Here is a 21,575-nt window from a genome sequence, read left to right on the forward strand (position 1 = left end):
AAGTTATATGTAATGCAATTATGAATCTCATGGAGTGTTCGGTTCAAGATGAACGTTAATTAGTGGCATGGTTAACACATGCAAGTCAGACTGGATGGCTATATTGTTTGGATCTCTCTACTAATCATAATCGATATTTTTGAACTTCATTTTTAGCATGCTCTATATCTTTTTCTTCCTTGAAATAGGCACAAACTGTGCAATGTATCACTTACTTAGTGTTTAGTGTTGACTAGTACAATGCTTCGTTATATTTAAAAAAAATAGAAGTATGAAATACGATGAACACGTGTTATCTAAAATGGTGTAGTGGTAATTCAAAATCACTTCGAAAATAAAAGTCGTGAGTTCAATTCCATCACCAACAACAAAGCACATGCCGTTTTAAAAAAGTATATATATATATATATATATATATATATATAATTATAGATTTCATAACCAATAAATATATGCACTTTTAACTTGAATTCATATTATAAACATCACCAGATGGTTGTGGTTAGGTTCCAAACTACTGTCTTTCATGAATATATAATCTTTATCTACGTACATTTACGACAGATCAGATTTGAGATTAAGGGTTTTGTCTTATCAATGAATTGCTTTATCTGTCTTTTGCTGTTCTAGACTGATTTAGATTTATTGGGTGAATTAAGCAGTGTGAACACCAAGCACGCACGGTTATTAGTAAATTGAAAATACTTGTTCAATTGGGTTGGTTTGATTAGTCATTGCAACGACGTACTAATTAACTTAACCTTTATGTCTCTCCAGATGTATTATACTGTGGATTCTCTTCTTAAAGATTCTAAATACAATATATAAAAAGTCTGAGCCTTCTAGAAAATTAATCTTCGAGTATAAAAATGAGATTTTGCACTTCTCACTTGTTTTGCAAATTGAGATTGAATTTGCTCCACAAAATCTTATTTAAACCAACAAATTGATTAAGCAAGATAATTCAACTTATTATTCCGTAAAACCTTGATAGATAAGATATTATCTTATTTAAACTAACAAATAATTGATCTTATTATTCCGTACAACCTTGATAGATAAGATATTATATCAAACAAACAAATAAGAAAATATCTCCCATAATCTAAATTATATAAATTTACTGTTTAAGCAAAACTGCCTTCAAAAAAAAAAAAAAATAAACATAAATTAACCGATCAATATATAAAATTATTAGTCAATTCATTTCTATAGTAGATTGTTAACAAATAATGTGGAATCCAATAAATAGCATCATCAAATTGGACTTATGGTACATTATGCTATTTGCACATATTTTCTAAGAAGTGGGTTAAGATTTAAATCATACTTATGACTTTAAAAGAACCAAAAAAAAAAAAGAATAACAGAGCGAGTAGATAATAATATTAATAATAATAATAATAATGGATGAGGAGCAAATAGAACCAAAAAAAAAAAAAGTGACAGCGTGCCATCCTCTCTTGACTCTTTTCAACTCTCATGCAAAATCAATTGATAAATACTTAAAAGAGAAGACTTTGACCCTTTACTTTTCAAACCTCTCTCTCTCTCTCTCTCTAATCCCCAAACCCAATCAGGCAATTACTAACTCCTTGGCTGCTTCTCTCTCCTTGTTTTCTTATTTCTCTCTTTCGCTCACCATTCATTTATTTATTATTTATTAATTTCCTTTTCCATACTTGTACTACCTATCGCTACTTTTCAAATTTCACCAGATAAGCTTTCTTCTTTTTCTTTGTCTGAAAATTTCAATAGTTCTCACTTACACAGAATAATATTAATATATTATTATATACTTCATGATCACCTTCTCTGATTCCCATTACAAGAAATAACCTCTTTCCCGGCCACATATATTTTTCAAATCTCTCTCTCTCTCTCTCTCTCTCTCTCTCTCTCATATACTTATCAAATCCTCATGAATGCACCAACCAAACCCATGATTATCAATTGTGAAATGTGGTGACAAACCACTTGTTTCATTTTCTTGCTCTTATTTAGAATCTTCTAACTTTCCTCATAATATATATAATACCATGCCATTATTCCTCTCAAACAAAGCCTTCCAAAATGTTCACTAGATCGGATACAATCAAAAGATGACAATTTATACATAGTTAGTTACTATTTAGATATATATATATATATATATATATATATATATATATGATGCTAGAAACTGCGTTTGATCTTCTGGACGAAACAGGTCGATCGAATTATCTACGGCTTCTCATGCAATCTTTTCATTGCACTTACGTCTGTTTTTGGTCCTTCCTTCCAGCCCCAACAAAGTACGTATCTATATATATATATATACATATTTATAGTTAGTGTGTATGTTGCTCATTCTATATATATATATATATATATATATATATATATAGCTGTCTGCGAGGGCAAGATGGAATGTATCATGAAGATCTCAATAGGCAAATGGCAAGCTCATCTTCAGGGAGTTTTGCTCAAAGGCTCTTCAATCAATACCAACAATCAACTTTCATATTACATGACCACAACGAGTAAGCAATATATTATACATATATATATATATATATATATATGCTGTGTTAAATTAACATATATATTTACAAAACTTGTGTAGCTATATTCCGGGATATGCATTTAGGAATAGCGTTCCCTATTTGGAGTTTCGGGAATTACAGCTTACAAAATTGGCTTCAAATGAAGTACAAAGACAATTTTATCAGGTATTGATAAACAGATTACAATATCACATTGCAAATACAACGTATTATGTCTTTTAATATCTGTGTAAATAATATATGAAGGAAAAAACCATTCATTCATTTTTTTTTTGTTCTCTGTCACAGGAAGGAAGTATTAAGGTAATAATACAATCTATAACTATAATTTTGATTAATATGGTTGATGGTTGAATATTATAAATATTATAGCTAAAACCTTTTTCAATTAATTATTTCCATCATAGGTGGCTATTTTCATAGGATGCAAAAATGGAGAGATTGAGCTAGGGTTTTCAAATGTGCCTACGGTAATTAATCATTGGTACTTATTCATAGGTCATTATTGATTATTGATGTTAATATTTAGGTTATCTATCTTACACACAGGATAGGATGAAAATGGATATACAAAGCTTGTTTCTCCAAGAAGAATATCATCAAATCACTACTACTACTACTTCTCAATCATCACAACTAGCTATTCAAAACACTCATAATAACTACTCTTCATCTTCTTCATCATTGAGATCACTAGCCAACATAGATAGCCCTGAGTCTCTTCTCTTCAACATCAACAACAACAATGCAACAAGCACAAGTGCAAGCACAAATACTAATAACAATTTCGATCTTATCATTAACCCTTCTCTAGAAGCCGCTCAAGCCTTAGCTCGCCTCCAAAACCCTAAATTTCCGAGCCCCACGGCTGAGGAAGAAGTCATGACCAAGGCGATCCTCGCGGTCCTTTCAAACACCTCTAATTTTCCTCTCCGTGGTGATGTTCCTCCGGTGAATTCTAACTCAAAGTCGAGCGCTTTCAATAGGTATGTGTCTCCGAGGAGCACGAGTACTAGCGTCGATCGTAGCCTTGGATGCAAGAAAAGTATGTTTAAGCGATCGCTTGTGTTCTTTCGGGGCTTGAACACGATAATGAGGAATCGTCAAAGTCTCAAAATCCCACAACCGAGTGGTACGACTCAGTTGCACCACATGATGTCGGAGAGGAAGAGGCGAGAGAAGCTCAATGAAAGCTTTCATGCACTTAGGTCTCTACTTCCTCCCGGAACAAAGGTATACATATGATTACGTAATTAGTATAATATATATAAATACACTTAATTAAATTCATATACATAATATATGCATATTGCACGTACCATAAAAACAATTTGAGAATAGCTTTAGTTAATAATATAGTATCATATAGTACTTTTTCTTTGATTATATGAAGATATCAGTTGACTCCATACGACAATATCTATATTTTGACATATTTGTGTGCGAGATATTGCACTTGCGTAAAACTATTACTATTTTGTGTAGTATCAATATTTGTAATTGTTTTTTTTTTATTATTATTATGTCTTGAATTATGCAGAAAGACAAAGCGACGCTGCTTAATACTGCAAAGGAGTATTTGACCTCGTTGAAAGCTCAAATTGAGGAGCTTAGCCAAAGAAACAAACAATTAGAGGCTCAAATCAGCCCATCGGTAATAAAAGCCAACCGAGAAGAATGTGATAGTAATCGTGGGAACGAAAGCGATCAATTATTATTACTCGAGTCACATTCGCGTAGCGATCATCAAAGAGCGATCATCGATGTCAGTCTTAGCAACGTCGTCTCCGAGTTGGCGTCAGATGATCGGGATCGTCATCAACCGGAAATTGTTGATTTGCAAGTGATTCTGAGATCATCCAATATTCTTTTAGATGATTTGGTGCTTGGCTTATTGGAATTCTTGAAACGGGTTGAGAATGTTAGCTTGGCGTCCTTGGAAGCAAATACCGAGAATTCGAATGTATACACGTCTCCAATTAATCGCTTGACCTTGAGATTAAGAGTAGTTGAGGTATTTTGCTCTAGCTAGCTCATTTTTACTATTCATTATTCAATGTTTCAAATGAATGAACAACTGATAGAAAAGTAGTACTAAGAAAATTATTATTTGAAGAGTTATACGATATTTTATCCATATTTGTTCATATTTCATTTTACAGTTGAAAATGATTTAATTCACTAATTATAGCTTTAAAATTCCATAAACAATTTTCCTTAGAGGGGGTCATCCGTCATTGTCACAAAAATGTAGAGTTAAAAAAAAATTATATAGGGGTTTTCTGATGTAAATAATATCTATGATTTATTATAATTAATTAATATTTTGCTTGATTGTAGGGGAGCGAGTGGGATAAGTTGGCCTTCCAGGAAGCAGTGAGAAGGGTTGTTGCTAACTTGGCACAATGAAATAGAAAAATTTAAACCAGTCATTATTCAACACGTGTCAAATAGTTATACAAATGTGCATGTATATATCGAGTCAACTGATTTGTATTCTTCTCTTTCTCTTGTGGCGGCCTTTCAGTCTCAGTGATTCTCAGCCGTCGATTTTGATATCTCATTCATCTCTTCTTCTTCTATGCCTCTCTCTCAAACAAATATCATAAAAGAAGAAGAAAAATTCCTTACAATAAGTAATATAAAGAATGTTTCAAAAAAAAAAAGTAATATAAAGAAATTTAAGTCAAATAAGTGGATTCGGTAATGATAAAAAAAATCCAGAAGAAACCTAAAATTTAGTTTAGCAAAAAGGATGTAAAATAACTAGCTGCTTAATTAATTAATCCTATGTTGATGAGTTCAAATTCTAAATGGATTGTGTCAGTTACAAGTATTAAATTTGATTTGAATGTGTTGCCTGAATTGACTGCAATTTTAAGGCGATGAAGAAATCAACTTAACATAGAAGAAAAGATCCAACAAAGATTAAATTAATCCATGCAAGTAAACCAAAATCTTGGTCCAGTCGCCAAGCTCAACTGCTCAAACAAGAGTGGGACCATATACGCACTTTTAGTATTGGGTCCCACAGCGATAAGAAAAACAAATAATGAGATCTTTAAATAATTGACTTTTGGTTTTTCTATTTTTGTTAGTGTAAAAATGAAGGTATTTAGAAAATAGTTCTGCCAAGACAACTTCATAGAACAGCATTTATTAGACTATTTTTAAATTTTGAAATATTTAGGTTATAATTTTGATTAAGGACGTGCATATATTAGCTATTTCAATTTCACTAGTTTTGCACAACCTTATTGCTCAAAGTCCTTCCTTAAAGTATATGCACGTAATATTTGTATAAATAAAAACTATATGCATGTACCAAATCGTGCCAAAGCACTTCAAAACCCCAAATTATTCGTTCCAAAAACCGAGCTGTCAGGTCAGAATTGTTCAACGATTTTAGTGTGATTTGGGAATTGTCAAAACTCAAAAACTATGGTGTCCATGGAAATTCCAAATCTTAGTCAACAAGTTTTCAACATTTGAATTCAATAAAGAGATATTGATTGAGATGGCGGTTCTGACCATCAATCTCACAAACTCATTAATATAGGAAAAGTTAAATTACAAGAACCTCCTCCAAATCTAAATCGATCAACAAGATACACCATCAACTTCAATTATCCACATAAATTACTTTGAAGCATCGTTTTGCTTGACTTTTGCTCCTTCCATCAGAAGTATCAATTACCATCCATCAATTGCGCACGCTTTAGTCACGTGAAACTTCAGTTTATTGAAATTATAAGAATACCTTTTGTTAATCATAATAAAAGCGTATAAACAAATCCCACATAGCAATCCCGGGCCCGTTCATAAAAACCTCAAATCCTTAACCCAAAATCCCTAACCTTATAAACCTAAAATTTCTTACGATTCGATCTTTCCAACCCAAATCGAACCTGATATCTCAGTTTATTTACTCGTTCTCAATGGGCTCTTTTTCCAAGAGTGGATTTATAGAAAGCGTCAATAAAGCGGATTCTGTCAAGAATCATTGGAGTCCTCACTGCTATTGCGGTGAGTTTTGTGTCGAGCGCATTTCATGGACGTGTGACAACCAATGGCGGAGGTTTTATGGTTGTTCAAGATATAAGGTACTTTGTTTTTTTTTTTTTTTTTCTGGTTCGACGTACTCCTCACCCATCGTCTTCGTATCTCTGGATTAATTGACGCTGATAATGGTGTTTATTCACAGAAGAATGGGAAAAACGGTTGTGGAATGTTAGAGTGGATTGATCCACAAATTGTAAAAGATATGTCCAAATCATTTCCGATTTGTTGAAGAAAATAAATAAAATGGAAGAGGGAATGACTGATAAATTTGCGAAGAAGACCTTTTGTACGAAGTCGCAGGTGAGACGAAGGAAGTGAGCGAGAAGATAAGAGCTGAAGCCCAAAAAATCAAGACGTATCTATGTGTAATTGTCATTTTAGTTTTTTTTGTGATCTTGTTCAAATAGCCCCAAAGTGATCCTCAGTGTAACCAATCCGGTAATTCTGTATGTAATGTTATGGATCCTAATGTTATTGTGACAATCTATATGTTTGAGTTGTGACAACATTTTGTTGACTTGCAAATGTTATTTGGTATGTGCAATACTTGATAAATGTATTTGAGTCTCAGACCACAGCATAAACAACATATTACAATATATCATAACCAAAACATGTGGTCCAAAAACATAAGAATTAAAATAAATTCCTTAGTTGTAATATATTATGTCTTCTTGCAACCCTGTTGAGTCTCAGACTGCATTGCAATTTGAGACTTAAAATTGATTAGATACGTAGTAATTGATTTCAATTAATATGAAATAAAATCGATGCGCTACTTTTGGAATCACATTTCTTCGTCGATTTCTGAGCCGGAGATTCAGACTTCTTCTTGGGAGACTTGGATTTGTTCTTTTTTTTTTTTTGGCCGGATAATTGGTTCGAACACTAGGACTGCTTCGATTCAATCTTCCTGGAGGAATGCACACAACTTTGACCATTTTTGGAAAAATCCTGGAACTCGCATTTTAGGTTTTTGTGGGTATTGTTAAATTATGAGCATGTATATATGTTTACAAATTAAATTACTATTTATTCAAATTTTAAGATAATTAATAAACAAAATAAGTGTAGAATTTATTTAATATATTGAAAATATCATTATAACACCAACTAAGGTCTCACGTGACTAAAACGTGTGTAATTGATTGAAAATTGAAAGAGCAAAATCAAGCAAAACGATATTTGAGAGTACTTTATGTGGAAAATTTTGAAATTGATGGTGCACCTTGTTAATCGATCTAGAGTTCATGGTAGGATCTTGTAATTTATCTTATACTAAACTTCTTCTATCTACCTTATTATTATAAAAAAAAAATTAGGTAATTAGTTAACTAAAACGTTTGAAATTCCTATATAACCAACGTTTCGTAAATCTTAAGTAAATAGTCATAAGGATTACGTGGTCTAATAAATGAATTTACCTAAAATTTACGTCTATAAATATATAAAAATGTTCGATTTACAAAATGTTGATTGTTTAGTAATGTCAAATTGTAAATATGGTCATTAAGACCATATTATTATTCTTCCTTCTTTTATAATGTGAAGTGTGAACAGGTGGACAAATGTAGTTCATTTATTGGTGTGCATGAGTGAGAGACAAAGGAAAATTTAGAGCTGATAAGACATTCAATTCACATCCAAGCAAAAAATAAAATAAAAAAAGACATTCAAGTCACAGTGAATAGTCCGACTCTATAGTACATAGTACATACAGAGCTGAAGAAAAATAAAAATAAACCAATATCATTTATCATTTCACCGACCACTTTTATTTCCATAAAATTATTCTAGTGATAAATTTACGTTTTTAATTTTGGCTGATTTGTCCTCTCTAATCAATATTTTACTACGCCGTATATACTGGTAAAATTGGAATGTTTCTGCAAAATGGACGTTTATGTTTTTCCTAAACAAAAAGAGTAATCCTTTCAAAAAGCTCAAAGCGAATTAAATAAAAGGTGGGGCAAAATGAGAATAAAAAACACGATGCAGACAGTAGTACACGCTTGTTCGTTTGTTTTTATTTTTAGACTGAGTCGATTTCACGTTGATGACTTTTAAGGCTTGTTAGGAAAATAAAAAGAAAAAAATGATAAAAACAAAACATCAGGACATTGTTCTTAAAAAAAAAAAAAAACATCAGGACAATGAAAACCTCGTATTATCTAATATGCATATACTGTAATGTAACACCATTCATATATCATTTTCAAGAACATATCATTTTTTTTTTTCAAAACCATTAATCACCATTTATGAGCGTTCGGTTCTATTTTCTCAAATCCACATCTTAGTTGGCTTGTCATAATATCTTTCAGATATGCATTCACTCATATACTTGAAAAGTCTCAGTGGACCTCACAAAAAAAAAAAAAAAAAAAAAAAAAAAAAAAAAAAAAAAAGACTGCAGAGGTTTGTAAAATAAATAATATAAAAACTTTTTTTTTTTTTGGTATGAATCAAGAATTCAAATTACAATCAAGGAAAGCTAAAGAATTTGATGTTATAGCTTTAACTTAGAATATAAGCAAAAACCCCTTCCAAGGAATCTTTCAGTTCAATGAACTACCAAATTCTATAAAGAAAAGCTCATTTATTGTACCCCCCAAAACTTTGATTCAGTACATGATTAACCAATTTAGATACAACTGATCTTTTATCTTTTTTCTTTTTCTTAACCGCAAGGCTTGAGTACCCTTTTTCTTTCTTTTCCAAAAAAAAAATCGACAAGAGACCGGAGGAGCAAATCTCGTTAAGGACTATGAACTAAACTAAGACCAACTGTTCCGATCCAAACTCAGACGGATTTAAACCTTTTTTCCAAAAATTTACAACAACCCAGATGAGAAACCCCGTCACTAAGACCGGCTAATAACTCTTCGGTAAATATATGCAATTTTGCCAGACTTACCTTCTGGGCACTGTGGCAAAAGTGTAAATAACAACGCCCCGAGAGAAAGTCTTCAAATTAAAGTTCCGAAAAACAAGCTCACGATTCGGCTGAAGCGTCGGAGCATGATTCATCTGACGCGTCGGAGCTTTCTGTGGCCGGTTCCGCCAGAGCAGCGATTTCCAGCGGCGAGGCTTCATCTGCGGACTCGTCTTTGATTTCCGAACGGAGCTTTTCCCTGATCTGCAATGCGAGATTTTCGCGCGCGCCAGTGTTTGCCTTCAGATACTTCTTCAACGCGTCCTTTCCGTGGTATACCTTGTCGTCCAAGTTATAAAACGCAGAGTTCTTTGACGCGAGCTTGTATTTCACAGCCAAGTCTATGAGCTCTGCTTCCTGGCTTATTCCGTGGCCGAACTCGAGCTCGAACTGAGCCACTTTGAACGGCGGAGCAAGCTTGTTCTTCACGACCTTTACCTGAACTACACTACCTAAAATCTGCAAAATAACATTTAGTTCTTTTTTTTTTTTTAATTTCACGTGTTTAGTAGTTTGCAAATCCGAAATAGTAAAAGCATTTGGGGATGATGGAAATGGTACCACTTCAGCCTTCTTGACAAAGCCGATTCTTTTAATATTCAATCGCACCGAAGCATAGAACTTCAAAGCATTTCCACCGCATGTCACTTCAGTTGGCCCTCCGTATCCGAAAGTCGTAATGTTTGATCTCACCTGGATATAAGCCGTGAAATTGTTGGGTAGCGTAAATACAGAAACAAAGGTTATTATTGAAAAATATAAATAGTTAAAAACAGTTTTCCTTCGGAAACAGAGCCAAATAGTGCAAACTCATTCAAACCTTTAAAATTCAAAGCCAATCAAAATTTCAACAAAGGGAACCAATCAAAATTTACGTCAATTTTGCAAACAAAACAGAAATTCGAATATTTTAAAATAAAATAAACAAATTTCTAAGTAACTAAGCCACTAAAAGTTTGTGAATTGTTATATAGCCAACCTTTCGTTAATCATAGGTAAATAACAATTTGGATGATGTGTCATCATTTGGACAACTCGAGTATTCCATATTTACCTCTTTGTGTATAATGTAAATTTGGCCATGTTAATAAAAACGGCATGGCTATTTACTTACAATTAACGAAAGGTTGGCTATATAGCCATTTCATTATGTTTATAATGTTACATATCTAGCGAACCCTTTGAAATTCCGAAGCTTGATAAATCTAATAGTATTGGTAGTTGAAGAAGAGATGAGAACATTCTCCGAAAGTACCTGATTGATAAAGATGAGAAGTGTTTGGGATTGAGACAAAGAGTGGCTGAGTTTGCGAAGCGCTTGGCTCATGAGCCGAGCCTGCATTGCCACGTGGGCGTCGCCCATCTCTCCCTCGAGCTCCCCTTTCGGCACAAGCGCGGCCACCTGTCACCCGACACAGATGAGAGAGAGAGAGAGAGAAAGAGAGAGAGAGAGAGAGAGAGAGAGAGAGAGAGATTTGTGGGAAGTCATACACTGTCGACGACGATGACGTCAACAGAGCCGCTGCGGATGAGCGTGTCGACGAGGCTCAGAGCTTGCTCGCCGCAATCCGGCTGAGACAATAACACGTTCTCGGTCTTCACGCCAATAGACCGAGCCAGCGATGGATCCAAAGCATGCTCAGCATCGATGAATACGCAACACCCTTTGATTGTACCACCACAAAACAAAATAACAATAAGCTACACAGAAACTCCTCGTGGGAAATAAAAGCAATTATTTTTTTACCTCCTTGCTTTTGTGCCTCCGCTATCACGTGGAGAGCAAGGGTTGTTTTCCCGGAAGCCTCGGGCCCAAATATCTCCACAACGCGTCCCTGTGAAACAGTTTCAATAACCAAAAACAACAAGTAAAGACAAATTTTTAGATAAGTTTCGTATTCATGTTGTGTGTTGGACGAGTTTAATGAAATTATTCGGAACAAAGGTAACAACGCTTGAACAAATTTGATAGGAACTAAAAAAAACAGAGATAGTGGGAGGTATTTCCATTAATTCAGAAATATTAGTATTTATCGAATGTTTATCCAAAAACTTTTTCTAACAACACTACTCAAGTTTGTATATAGTTTTATGGTTGTAACTTGTAATGAAGTTTTGGCACAAATCATAAGCACGCAAAAACTAAATTGTTATTATCAGCATAAAATTCCAAACTCCTTGTTAAAGCGATAAAAAAATCTATACATACGGTTAACATATGTATATAAAAAATAAAATAAAAACAAAAGGCAAAAAAAGAATCTCAAGAAAATCTAGTTGATTCCGTAGAATTATGGTTTTGAGGAACCAAAGATTGTGAGGTAATCTGAAGCGATATTACCTTAGGAAGACCACCGACTCCGAGTGCTACATCGAGAATTAGAGAACCAGTTGAAATGACCGGAACGTCTTTAATGGAGGCTGACCGACCAAGCCACATTATGGCTCCGCTCCCAAACGAGGATCTGATCTGTTCCAGAGCTTGATTTAGAGCTATCTCTTTTTTCGACAATTTCTCGTCTTTGTTCGCTACTAAAGAATTCGGCTTCGGCTTTTTACTTGCTATTTGACCCAAAAAGTCCAAAACATTGACAGGACAGGTCAACATCAATAAACCGAGTCAAACAATTTGCAAAATAAGAACAGTGTATAAAAGGAATACATTGTCGTTTTCTATTCTTCTCTCTCAACTCTCAAGAAAATAAGCCTCAATATGCCACATAATAAAGTGAATACTACTATGAACACTCAATAGTATAACATTATTATAAAATAAATATAAAGAGTACCTTTTGAAGAAAAATGACACAAAGAAGAAGTTCCCAGAATCTCTGCCCTGACCACCTTCACGTCAAGCAACAAACTTTTTACTTAAAAAGACCAATATAGGAAAGAAAAGAAGAAGAAAGAAATATAAGAACATGAATTTTCTTATTGGATAAAAATCCAAAAATCTCGGCTAACCAAACAGAGTGAGTGCTTAGAATATAATGCCTTTGGTATTGAATCCAACAAAACGACGTATTTTATAAATGCATATTGAAAGACTTAAATCACCTGTGTTCCAATTAAAGCACGTTTGAGAAGAGAAGCGTCGCGAAGAATCCTCGCCATGGATATTGATAAGTAAATGAGAGGAAAGTTCGAAAGAGGAAGAGAGAAGAACAAGGGTTTAGCTAAGCGACCATGGGAACGAATAACAGAAGAGAGAGAGAGAGAGAGAGAGAGAGAGAGAGAGAGAGAGAGAGAGAGAGAACTCAAACTCGGTTTTGAGTGTTAGGGTTTTGGGTTTTTCCCACCTTTCTTTGAACAGAAAAAAGTCTGAAGAACAAAGCGCGAAGAGAGAGAGAGAGAGAGAGAGAGAGAGAGAGAGAGTCGGTAAATGGGCTGTTTGGGCTGAGATTGGCCCAGCACTGTGTCCAAGAATTAACTCCAATATGTCTATTTATCTAATATTTCCATTATTATTTTAATACTATAATTTTTCACTTATAAATTATTCGTATATTATTCTAACACATTAAAATTTAAAAGTAATTTTCCTCACTTAGAAAGCCTTAAAATCAAAATATCAAGCAAAAAAAAACTACTGTAATAACGTACAAAGCTACTTCTAAGTTCGAACTTCATTCATACAAAGGTACAAGATTCATACAAAAATAAAAACGAAGTTTAGGACAAATAAGAATACAAATCCTAAAAGCTCAAGTAAAAATTCGGAAAACATATATAATTCCAAATAATAAAAACAGTCACGTAAAAGGACATAAGGTAAAAATTACATACAAAAAGAAAACTAATATCTTGCACTCCAAGCTACCCTGTTAGAAACAACTCTGCTCGCTCTTTTGGGATTTCATTTTCGCGGGCCAAACACAGAATTTGCTCCGACAAGAGTTCACGAACTGGTCTCCGACGGCCCATCGGCGGATTCACCGCTCTCCGGGCCTTTTTCCTTATCCGGGCCCGCTGAATCCTCAGAGGATTTGTCCCCGAAAGCCCCGGCCCGAACGAGAAGGCTCTGAACAGTATCCGAGGGCTTAGCCCCAACAGAAAGCCAATACCTGCACCAGAAACCAAGCCCGTATCAATCTCTAACCTTTAAAACCATTCTTTTCGGTAACATCAATTTTCGGAGAAATATCTCAAATTTAACATGTAAAGGGTTTTGTAGGTAATTCTTTTTCGGTGGCATATATTCAAGAAACCTAATGAGATCTTTTTTTTTTTTTTGGTAAGAAACATATACATTATTTATAAATTATACGCGACCGGAAAAATCAAACCACCCGAAAAGAAAAGAAAAATAAAATAAAATAAATACTTACTTGACTCTCTCGAAGTTGATACCCATTCGTCGGCCACTATCTTCGACTGCAACAAAAATTCAGAGACAAAAGAGCCAGCCAAGGAAGAAGAAGAACAATCAATCTCTCGAGAGGCAGAAAGAAAAATAAAATCAGATTTCCGAACCTGCCAAGGGATTGTAGTATCCGAGGATCTCGAGGAATTTTCCGTCTCTGCGAGACCGACTATCGGTGGCCATAATCCTGTAGAACGGCTTGTTCCTACAACCATAGCGAGCCAATCGAATCCTCGCCGCCATGGACGCCGGTGCTCGGAGCCCTGATGAAGAAGACTCGGACAATCATGCGAATTTTAAAGACACAGAAATTAACTTTTTTTTTTCTGTTCAATGCATGCTTCGACTCCAATTTTTCATGATTCTTTTCTTTTTCGCAAAATCGTGTGTGAAATATCATGTTTGGTGAGCTAACATGCGAGGCGTTTATTTGAGACTTTTTAAACTCTAGGGACTGTGATTAACATTCTCTAAACACTACATTTTTACAGTCTCCTTGCCTTTCAAATGCCAAACACAATGCCAAATAGTTTCTTTATTCAATCAAATTCAAATAAATTATATATATATAATTGAATTGAAGCAAGTTGGAGTACCTTTGGATGTAAATTGACATAGCTGAGGAGAAGCTCCCGTAGCCCCTCTGCTAAGCACCTACACATTAAATTTTAATTGAGATTTAAATATAGGAAAAATTGAGATTCTATTCTACGAATGTTTTGGTGGGAATAAAATGTTTTCAGCCCCAAAAAACGCATTTTCTTTTTTATAATAACTCATTGAGCACAACAAGAGCGACGATGAAACAGGAATGACCTGGGTTCCGAAGAAATCGCGTTTGAGAAGAGAAGCGTCGGGAAGAACACTCGCCATGGATTCTGCGAACCAAATAAGACGAAAGCTCGGTGAGAAGAAATGCAAAATCGAACTGAGAACCGTGGAAATGAAACCTAGCAGAGAGAGAGAGAGACGATGAAGGGAAGTCGAGCTCGGTTGAGTCTTGTGTGTTGGGTTTTCTTTTTTTGATAGGATAAGAAGAGACACTGAACTTAGTGCTTGTATATGTGTGTGTGTGTGTGTGTGAGAGAGAGAGAGAGAGAGAAGAGAGAGAGAGAGAGCGCTGATTGGGCTCTATCCGAGTTTGGGCTTGGCGTAACTTACATTGGCCTGTGAGTCAGGTAATACTTGCGTGTGTTAGAAAGTTGGGATTTCGACGGAAAAAGTAAGTATACTGTATAAGTATGTATAAGTGTAGGGTTATTAAGTTATATAGCCACGCAGTTATAGTGAATTGAGATATAACCCACATTTCGTTAATTTCTTGTAAATAGTCAAGTTAACTTATTAACAGATTAATAAAATACTTATTTAATCTAGCCAAACATGTAAAAAAGGTAGTTAATAGGCTATCACGTATGCAAGTTGGCTATTTACAAAGTATTTACTAAAAGTTGGTTAATTTACAATTCCTATAGTTTAGGTAGCTTATGTAGCCAATTTTTTGTATAATTAATAGTAGCCATATTAGAGATAAAATAAATCAAAATTATTAAAACCAGTATAATAATGGGAAATAATATTTTTTTATAGTCAATTAGTAACATAAAAGTATATATATATAATAAATAAAAATTGTGATGCAAACTTACATTGGAGTCGGCGCTAATCCCCATTTATATATACGAATGGATTCCTTGTTATTTTAATTCGTTATAAAAAGAAACAGAAAAGAAAACAATGGTCAATGATTCGTTGAGAAAACCATTACGTGCGTTTGCAAAACTTATGACAGGTAAAACGGAGTAATATTTTTTAGGATAAATTACATAAATGCTCCCTGAACTTTTGACCATTTAACAACGTGATCCCTACTTTTATTTTTCTTACAGCGTCGCCCTTAAACTTTGACAATCTTACAAACTTAGTCCTTCCGTCAAATTTTGGGAGTATATTCCGTCTATTTTAACTTGTGTAATAACTTGAATATTTAAAATTACCTATATATCTTTTATTTAATTATTTTATATTTAAAATTAAAAAATTTCATTTTTCATTTTGTTTGTTGTCTTTTTTTAATACTTTTTTTTATACATTTCCATTATACTTTTTTTTTCACGATAATAGAAAATTAATAATAAATAATAATTCATTTTTACAATTCATTTTTATTAAAAATTGATATTTTACGTAATTATTTTATTTTTATTTATTTTTTATATAATAAATAATAAATTTTAATAATATTAAATCATCATAAAATCAATATTTTTTGTTATTTTACAATTTTGTCCCTGTTTAAATAGTCACATGCCAATCACATGGGAAAAAATGGATGAGTTGTTGAGAAAAATAGACGGAAGGACTAAGTTTGTAAGATTGTCAAAGTTCAAGGACGACGCTGTAAGAAAAATAAAAGTAGGGACCACGCTGTTAAATGGTCAAAAGTTCAGGGGGCATTTATGTAATTTATCCTATTTTTAAATAATAACCAATGGCTGTGTTACTACGTATGTTTTGTCACTGTTGCCGTTGAGGCATGTGCCCACGTATTTGCTTATTTCTCAAAACATATATTAGCGTATTACTTTACTAATAGCCACGAACGAAATCATCTGGTTAAATGGAAAAATATCAAAAAAACAAACCACGTTAGTAAATAACACCTTGTTCACTTGTAATAATCAATAAACTTGAAAGCGTCAGACACATTTTCAAGTTCCAAAAGACTACGTTTTACATAAATATAATGCCTATGTCACGACGAGAGCAAGTGAAGGGATGAAAAGCCATGAAAAATACTCAAAAGATCGCTTCTTCAAATATTCAAACTCCCATAAAATATCAAGAAATTCACTACAAAGGCACCAAGGACTACTTGACCCGCATTACACCCAAGAAGTAATAAAGAAAAAAGAATCAAGAGAAAGAAAGAAAGAAAAAAAGAAGACTCCAACCAAATGACATGAGATGAGATGAGAGACGAAATATAAAAAATAAAGTATATATAAGGAAGTGGCGACCATTGACGACGAGTCTCTGACGATGTTGAAGCACCCAAAACTGTGTTTGACTTGAGAACCCTCTTCTCTTTATCAAATGTGTAGAAAGAAAGACACTCTCAAAACCCACTAACAGTGACAACAATAATCTCATAATTTCATCTTCCTTGCAAAACAAGGAATCAAAATTCCACTCTACTGCTGTTTGCACTCCGGTGGCCTCTCGCCTGACTCCGCCGCTCCCTGTGCTTTTCCTCCTTTCTGCAATTATTTCACCCACGTGTGAATATTTCTTTAAACCAAAATTATTCAAGTCAAAATCTTTAGTTCGGGAACTATTTTGATTAGAAATCTAATGTTATCATTATTCACACAATAGTTCCGTGACTGTTTGCACTACAAGACCTAATAGTAAATAAAAAATAGAGATTTTCATTTAATTACCTTTTGCCCAGCTGAAGGCTGCAACAAGATAAGAAGAAACAAACAAGCAGAAGAAAAAAAAAGAATTAGCAATCATCTCCAAAATCATTGTAAAAAAAGGTTAAAAAAAAAAAAAACACCATAGTTGTCTGAGATGTATTATAGCATGCTTACCTTCTTCTTGGTCTTTGTCTCCTCTTCATCATCGTCGTCCTCGTCATCGTCGTCCTCGTCATCATCATCCTCGTCATCATCTTCCTCCTCGTCCTCATCATCATCTTCATCCTCTTCATCATCGTCCTCCAAGTCAGCAAAATCGTCGCCCTGAGCAGCCTCGCCGGTGAACCACGACACCGCGTGTGGGATAATCTTGTCGCGAATGGTCGACCTAAAAGGAATAACAAAAAATATAGGAAAATAGGGTTGTAATTTAACTTGTAAAGCAGTGCAGTTTGTGTTATTTTGGACAAATCAATTATAAATCTGCAAATCTTACCCAATATCGTAATCTTGTTCCATGTTGTTTTGAAGTTCCTCAGCCTGTGACAAGCAACAAGAAGCATATAATTAAATCAATAAATGATAAGTTAATGAAAAATGAATTTTTCGGGTTGATTTTAGACATACAGTATCCTCATCGATGTCTTCATCCTCATCGGGAACTTGAGGAGGGTTGAAGAAATTGAAGAAACTTTCACAGTCCTCGGTTTTGGTGATCGGCTTAGCATTCTTCGCTCCCTTCTTAGGCTTCTTCTTGAGGATCTTCTGTGTTAAGCATTTACCCGGAAGCCATTCGATCTCCGTCCTGTGAAATTCGATTGTCCAAAAAATTAGTTAATTCATAATCATACAAAAGAGTAACAATGTGCTCAACTAAAAGGCATAGTGAGAAGATAGCAAGGGTACCCGATAGCTTTCTCTAGAATGGGCTCGTCTTCGTCGATCATGTGATACGTTTTCGTCAAGACTTTGTTCTTGAAGAAAGGATTCTCCTCGAAGAAGAATTCAAGCTTGAACCCTTTCGGGTTTTCGATTCTGTACCACTTGATGTCCTTGAGATACTTGAGAGCTCCTTCATCACGCTCAGTAACCTGATTACACATGAAGAAAAAAAAATGAGACACATAGACCAATCGAATGGCTCATAAAATCTCTGTAAAATTACACAACTACTTCAAATTAGTACCTCTTCCGCGAGCACTTCGTTGTTCTTCATGGCATTAAGCCAGAATTCAGGAACGCCATTCGCTGCATTACACAAACAAAACTACAGATTAGATATCCATAATAAACTAACTACTACAACACGTCTCAGTTAGCCTACAGAGGTGTGTGAAGCATTACCAATGGCTTCTTTATCCGCTTCCTCGGTGAGCGCTGCATCAATTCCTTCAACCTCGGTAACCCCATTTACGATATCGAATCTCTGCAACCAAACATTACCGCTTAATTTGAGTACACGTAAAATAAAATAATTTAAATTAATACCGTTGAGGGTTTAGCGAGTGGAAAAAAGTCGGGGATACCTTGGCGTACAGAGGCTGATACATTTTCTGATATTTAGCTTCAAGAGCTGCTCTCTCTTCGAAGAATTTGGCTTCCAACTCGTCGTGTTGGCCCTATCAATCAGAGGAACATTATCAATAGATTGAATAAATTTCTGAGTAAACCCTCTATTCCACTCGAATATATGTTCAGTGAATAATCAATCTGTAACAAAAGTTATGTTGCAGTTAACATTACAGATTTTCAAGCACAAAAACACAGTATAACAACATAATTACTTTATCAACTACTTGGAGAGCTAATTTAGAGTCAAATAAACAAAAAAAACAAAACATCACTACATTAAGATTTTTTCATTAAAAAAGAGGGAAGAACTCATACCTGGATTTCTCTGAGAACCTCGACTCGCTTTCTAACGACCGGAGAGAGACTCTCCAAGATATCTTTGTGCTCACCAGCCAAGCTCTGTATCTTATTCTGCAAATAACGATTTATAAAAAAAAAAAAACATCGAAAGAAACGAAACAAATCAATTATCATTTCAACGAAAAAAAAAATCTCGAACCTTGAGAGCGTTGACAAGTCCGGCTCGATCATCTTCGTTAAGAGCTACGCACCAAAAAGAACACACAAAAAAAAAATCGAGCTTATGAAACCATAGACGCGAGTGAAGAAATGAAGATAAGGTCTCGGCGAGTCATTACCAGAGGTGAGATCGGACATATTGAATCCTTCCTTGTTGTTGCTCATAGCTGAAGAAGTTGGAGATAGAGAGAGTAGAGATAGAAAGCGAAGCGAAATCCTAAAACCCTAGAAGAGCGAGAGTGAAAGAGAAAGAGCGGTGAAGAGAAAAGAGGGCTTCAAAAACGTGGTCTCCTTTAAATTCTCTTTCCTCTTTCCTAAACCTAATAACACAGCTGTGTGCTCTTTATAATGTTAGCTTTCTCTCTTCTTCTTATTTTTTGTATTTTTTAATTTTTATTTTCATTTTCGGTTTCTGTTTTTCACCCTTTTCTTTATTTCCTTTTAATATTTTGGGCCAGGCCCAATAATTATTAGCCGAGTTAAAGGAAACCTTTGCTTCGTTGTTTCTAGGCTGTATTCCCATTTTGGAGGGAATTTTCTTGGTTTTTGGTTGTCTAAATCAAATGTTTCAGAGGACCTCGACTCATACTATTCATATTATTATTTTTGCTTTCAATAACCTCATATTAATTTAGATGTGTTTTTTTTTAGTGGTGGAATACTCTTAGGATCGGTATTTTACGGATGATTGATTTGGGTTCAATGCAAATACAGAAGCCGTTATTTTTTCTCTCTCGATCTCGACACAAATGTAAAAGTCGTTATTGAGAAGAATCATTTTTATTTTGAGAAAAGGCTAAAACCTAGACATTCGATTCATGTTGACTTCTTAATGGTTGATCCTCTTAAGGTCGTTGTTTTGAACATCATAGATTCGGAATTTATACACGTGTAAAATTTGTTACTGTTTTCTATATCAAACAAGATACGAATGTAAAAACCATTATTAAGAATGATAAACTTTATATGTAATACAGGTAGACATTAAATTTTAAGTCTATCTTTTATTGGTGGAGTCTTGTTGGGATCGAGATTTTGAGCATAGAAGGTTTGTACTTAATACAAATGTAAATGGCATTATAATTTCTTATATTCTTACTCGAACTCGATAATAATGATATTTATATTGAATTTCCTAAAAAAAATACATTGAAAAAAATTATAATATAAAGCGACAAAAAATAGCATTTATAAAGATATATGTTTTTTCTTTTCAAATAACTATACATACCATTGCATAGCACTAAAGCTTTAGGCAACCAGAAAACTTGAATAAAAAAAGTGTTTTTGGAGTGTAGTTTTCTTTTCAAGAATTCAAGTTTAATTGTATATATTGTATGTATAGTTTAAAACAATTAATCAGCTATCTTTCATTCCAAGTCTTTGGAGTGTTTTAAATTTGAATTCTTGCATGTACATATCTAAAATACTCGTTATTTAAGTATGAGTAGTCAACGAACATGCAATGAAGCTCTTCAACTGATATTAACAGTCCAGATCCACCATTAAACAAAAATATAGCTTGTAATTAATATTTTTAAATAAATATAAATGATCTTTATTTTAGGCAGGCCCCGATAATAATAAGCCTCAAAACATTTATATAAAGCTATATATCTTGATTCCTCGTTCTTTGGCTGTCTTAGACCATTTTCACTCAATCTCTATTTTTCATCTCTATTTTACATATTTACATCAGTGAGCAATATTTTATATCTGCACTTCATCTTTATTTTACATTTTCTTCAAAGAATATTCTAAGTATATCCTCTCACATTATAATTTTTTATAATTGAGTTTTAACCCATTATTATTTTTATATATTACAAATTTTACCAACACCATTAATTTTGTTTATATTAGTCCAAATACATAGATATTATTAATAATATACCCGAAAATAAAATAAAAAATTCATTAATTACACAAATATGACAATATTAGAGGTTTTGGAAGTGATTTTCTGAGCTATTAGACTTTCATATAAGTCTAAGTGGTTTGCTTTTATTTATTATGCCTTTAAGTTTTTATTTATATTTGATCTTTTTGTTTTTTTTTTTTTTTGTCTATGTAGTATTGTGACTTAAGTTTTTAATTATGTAATTTTTAAATGTCTTGATGTTTTTTAATTGTCTATGTAAAATATTGTGATTTCC

General features: G+C 33.7%; 4 protein-coding genes across 5 annotated transcripts; 1 reads left to right on the plus strand and 3 right to left on the minus strand.

Moving 5' to 3' along the window:
* The first annotated feature begins 2,172 nt into the window (after nt 1–2,172).
* Nucleotides 2,173–4,966, plus strand: LOC149398946 (basic helix-loop-helix (bHLH) DNA-binding family protein). The gene is made up of 7 exons (XM_089612337.1): nt 2,173–2,294; nt 2,606–2,711; nt 2,835–2,849; nt 2,954–3,016; nt 3,096–3,779; nt 4,087–4,560; nt 4,887–4,966. The coding sequence occupies exons 1-7, from the start codon at nt 2,173–2,175 to the stop codon at nt 4,953–4,955; spliced, it is 1,533 nt and encodes a 510-aa protein (XP_089468463.1). The 3' UTR covers nt 4,956–4,966.
* Nucleotides 4,967–9,058: 4,092 nt separating this feature from the next.
* Nucleotides 9,059–12,848, minus strand: RECA2 (recA DNA recombination family protein). Of its 2 annotated transcripts, XM_089610255.1 has the most exons (8): nt 12,601–12,848; nt 12,333–12,387; nt 11,885–12,105; nt 11,291–11,378; nt 11,035–11,207; nt 10,799–10,945; nt 10,105–10,236; nt 9,059–10,002 (listed from the first exon to the last, which is right to left on the minus strand). In XM_089610255.1, the coding sequence occupies exons 1-8, from the start codon at nt 12,655–12,657 to the stop codon at nt 9,604–9,606; spliced, it is 1,272 nt and encodes a 423-aa protein (XP_089466381.1). In that variant the 5' UTR covers nt 12,658–12,848; the 3' UTR covers nt 9,059–9,603. The 2 variants fall into 2 exon arrangements, with proteins under 2 accessions (XP_089466381.1, XP_089466382.1); XM_089610256.1 differs by lacking the exon at nt 12,601–12,848 and having other exon boundaries at nt 11,885–12,013; nt 12,333–12,380.
* A 303-nt stretch (nt 12,849–13,151) lies between these two features.
* LOC149398948 (uncharacterized) lies at nt 13,152–14,983 on the minus strand. The gene is made up of 6 exons (XM_089613902.1): nt 14,878–14,983; nt 14,723–14,784; nt 14,503–14,560; nt 14,017–14,169; nt 13,872–13,917; nt 13,152–13,607 (listed from the first exon to the last, which is right to left on the minus strand). The coding sequence occupies exons 2-6, from the start codon at nt 14,777–14,779 to the stop codon at nt 13,442–13,444; spliced, it is 480 nt and encodes a 159-aa protein (XP_089470028.1). The 5' UTR covers nt 14,780–14,784; nt 14,878–14,983; the 3' UTR covers nt 13,152–13,441.
* A 1,719-nt stretch (nt 14,984–16,702) lies between these two features.
* LOC149398949 (nucleosome assembly protein 1;3-like) lies at nt 16,703–19,758 on the minus strand. Its single transcript, XM_089611445.1, has 12 exons — nt 19,539–19,758; nt 19,400–19,443; nt 19,216–19,311; nt 18,855–18,947; nt 18,673–18,754; nt 18,515–18,576; nt 18,235–18,419; nt 17,956–18,133; nt 17,825–17,868; nt 17,503–17,716; nt 17,350–17,367; nt 16,703–17,166 (listed from the first exon to the last, which is right to left on the minus strand). Exons 1-12 carry the CDS (start codon nt 19,582–19,584, stop codon nt 17,101–17,103), a joined length of 1,128 nt encoding a protein of 375 aa, XP_089467571.1. The 5' UTR covers nt 19,585–19,758; the 3' UTR covers nt 16,703–17,100.
* Between the last annotated feature and the right edge of the window lie 1,817 nt (nt 19,759–21,575).

The sequence above is a fragment of the Urtica dioica genome, chromosome 4, assembly GCF_054948205.1.
Source record: "Urtica dioica subsp. dioica isolate 48M chromosome 4, U.dioica_male_clone48M_v1_H2, whole genome shotgun sequence".
Taxonomy (NCBI): domain Eukaryota; kingdom Viridiplantae; phylum Streptophyta; class Magnoliopsida; order Rosales; family Urticaceae; genus Urtica; species Urtica dioica.

Coding starts and splice junctions, on each gene's coding strand:
- LOC149398948 (XM_089613902.1), bottom strand. CDS start 14,779: ATGGCGAGTGTTCTTCCCGACGCTTCTCTTCTCAAACGCGATTTCTTC. Junction 14,561..14,722: donor GCGATTTCTTCGGAACCCAG/GTCATTCCTGTT, acceptor TTTAATGTGTAG/GTGCTTAGCAGAGGGGCTAC. Junction 13,918..14,016: donor ATACTACAATCCCTTGGCAG/GTTCGGAAATCT, acceptor TTTTTGTTGCAG/TCGAAGATAGTGGCCGACGA.
- LOC149398949 (XM_089611445.1), bottom strand. CDS start 19,584: ATGAGCAACAACAAGGAAGGATTCAATATGTCCGATCTCACCTCTG. Junction 18,577..18,672: donor AGCGGATAAAGAAGCCATTG/GTAATGCTTCAC, acceptor TGTGTAATGCAG/CGAATGGCGTTCCTGAATTC. Junction 18,420..18,514: donor ACGAAGTGCTCGCGGAAGAG/GTACTAATTTGA, acceptor ATGTGTAATCAG/GTTACTGAGCGTGATGAAGG.
- LOC149398946 (XM_089612337.1), top strand. CDS start 2,173: ATGCTAGAAACTGCGTTTGATCTTCTGGACGAAACAGGTCGATCGAAT. Junction 2,295..2,605: donor TTCCTTCCAGCCCCAACAAA/GTACGTATCTAT, acceptor AAACTTGTGTAG/CTATATTCCGGGATATGCAT. Junction 3,780..4,086: donor TACTTCCTCCCGGAACAAAG/GTATACATATGA, acceptor TGAATTATGCAG/AAAGACAAAGCGACGCTGCT.
- RECA2 (XM_089610255.1), bottom strand. CDS start 12,657: ATGGCGAGGATTCTTCGCGACGCTTCTCTTCTCAAACGTGCTTTAATT. Junction 10,946..11,034: donor ACGTCATCGTCGTCGACAGT/GTATGACTTCCC, acceptor GTCGGGTGACAG/GTGGCCGCGCTTGTGCCGAA. Junction 10,003..10,104: donor TTGTCAAGAAGGCTGAAGTG/GTACCATTTCCA, acceptor GTTATTTTGCAG/ATTTTAGGTAGTGTAGTTCA.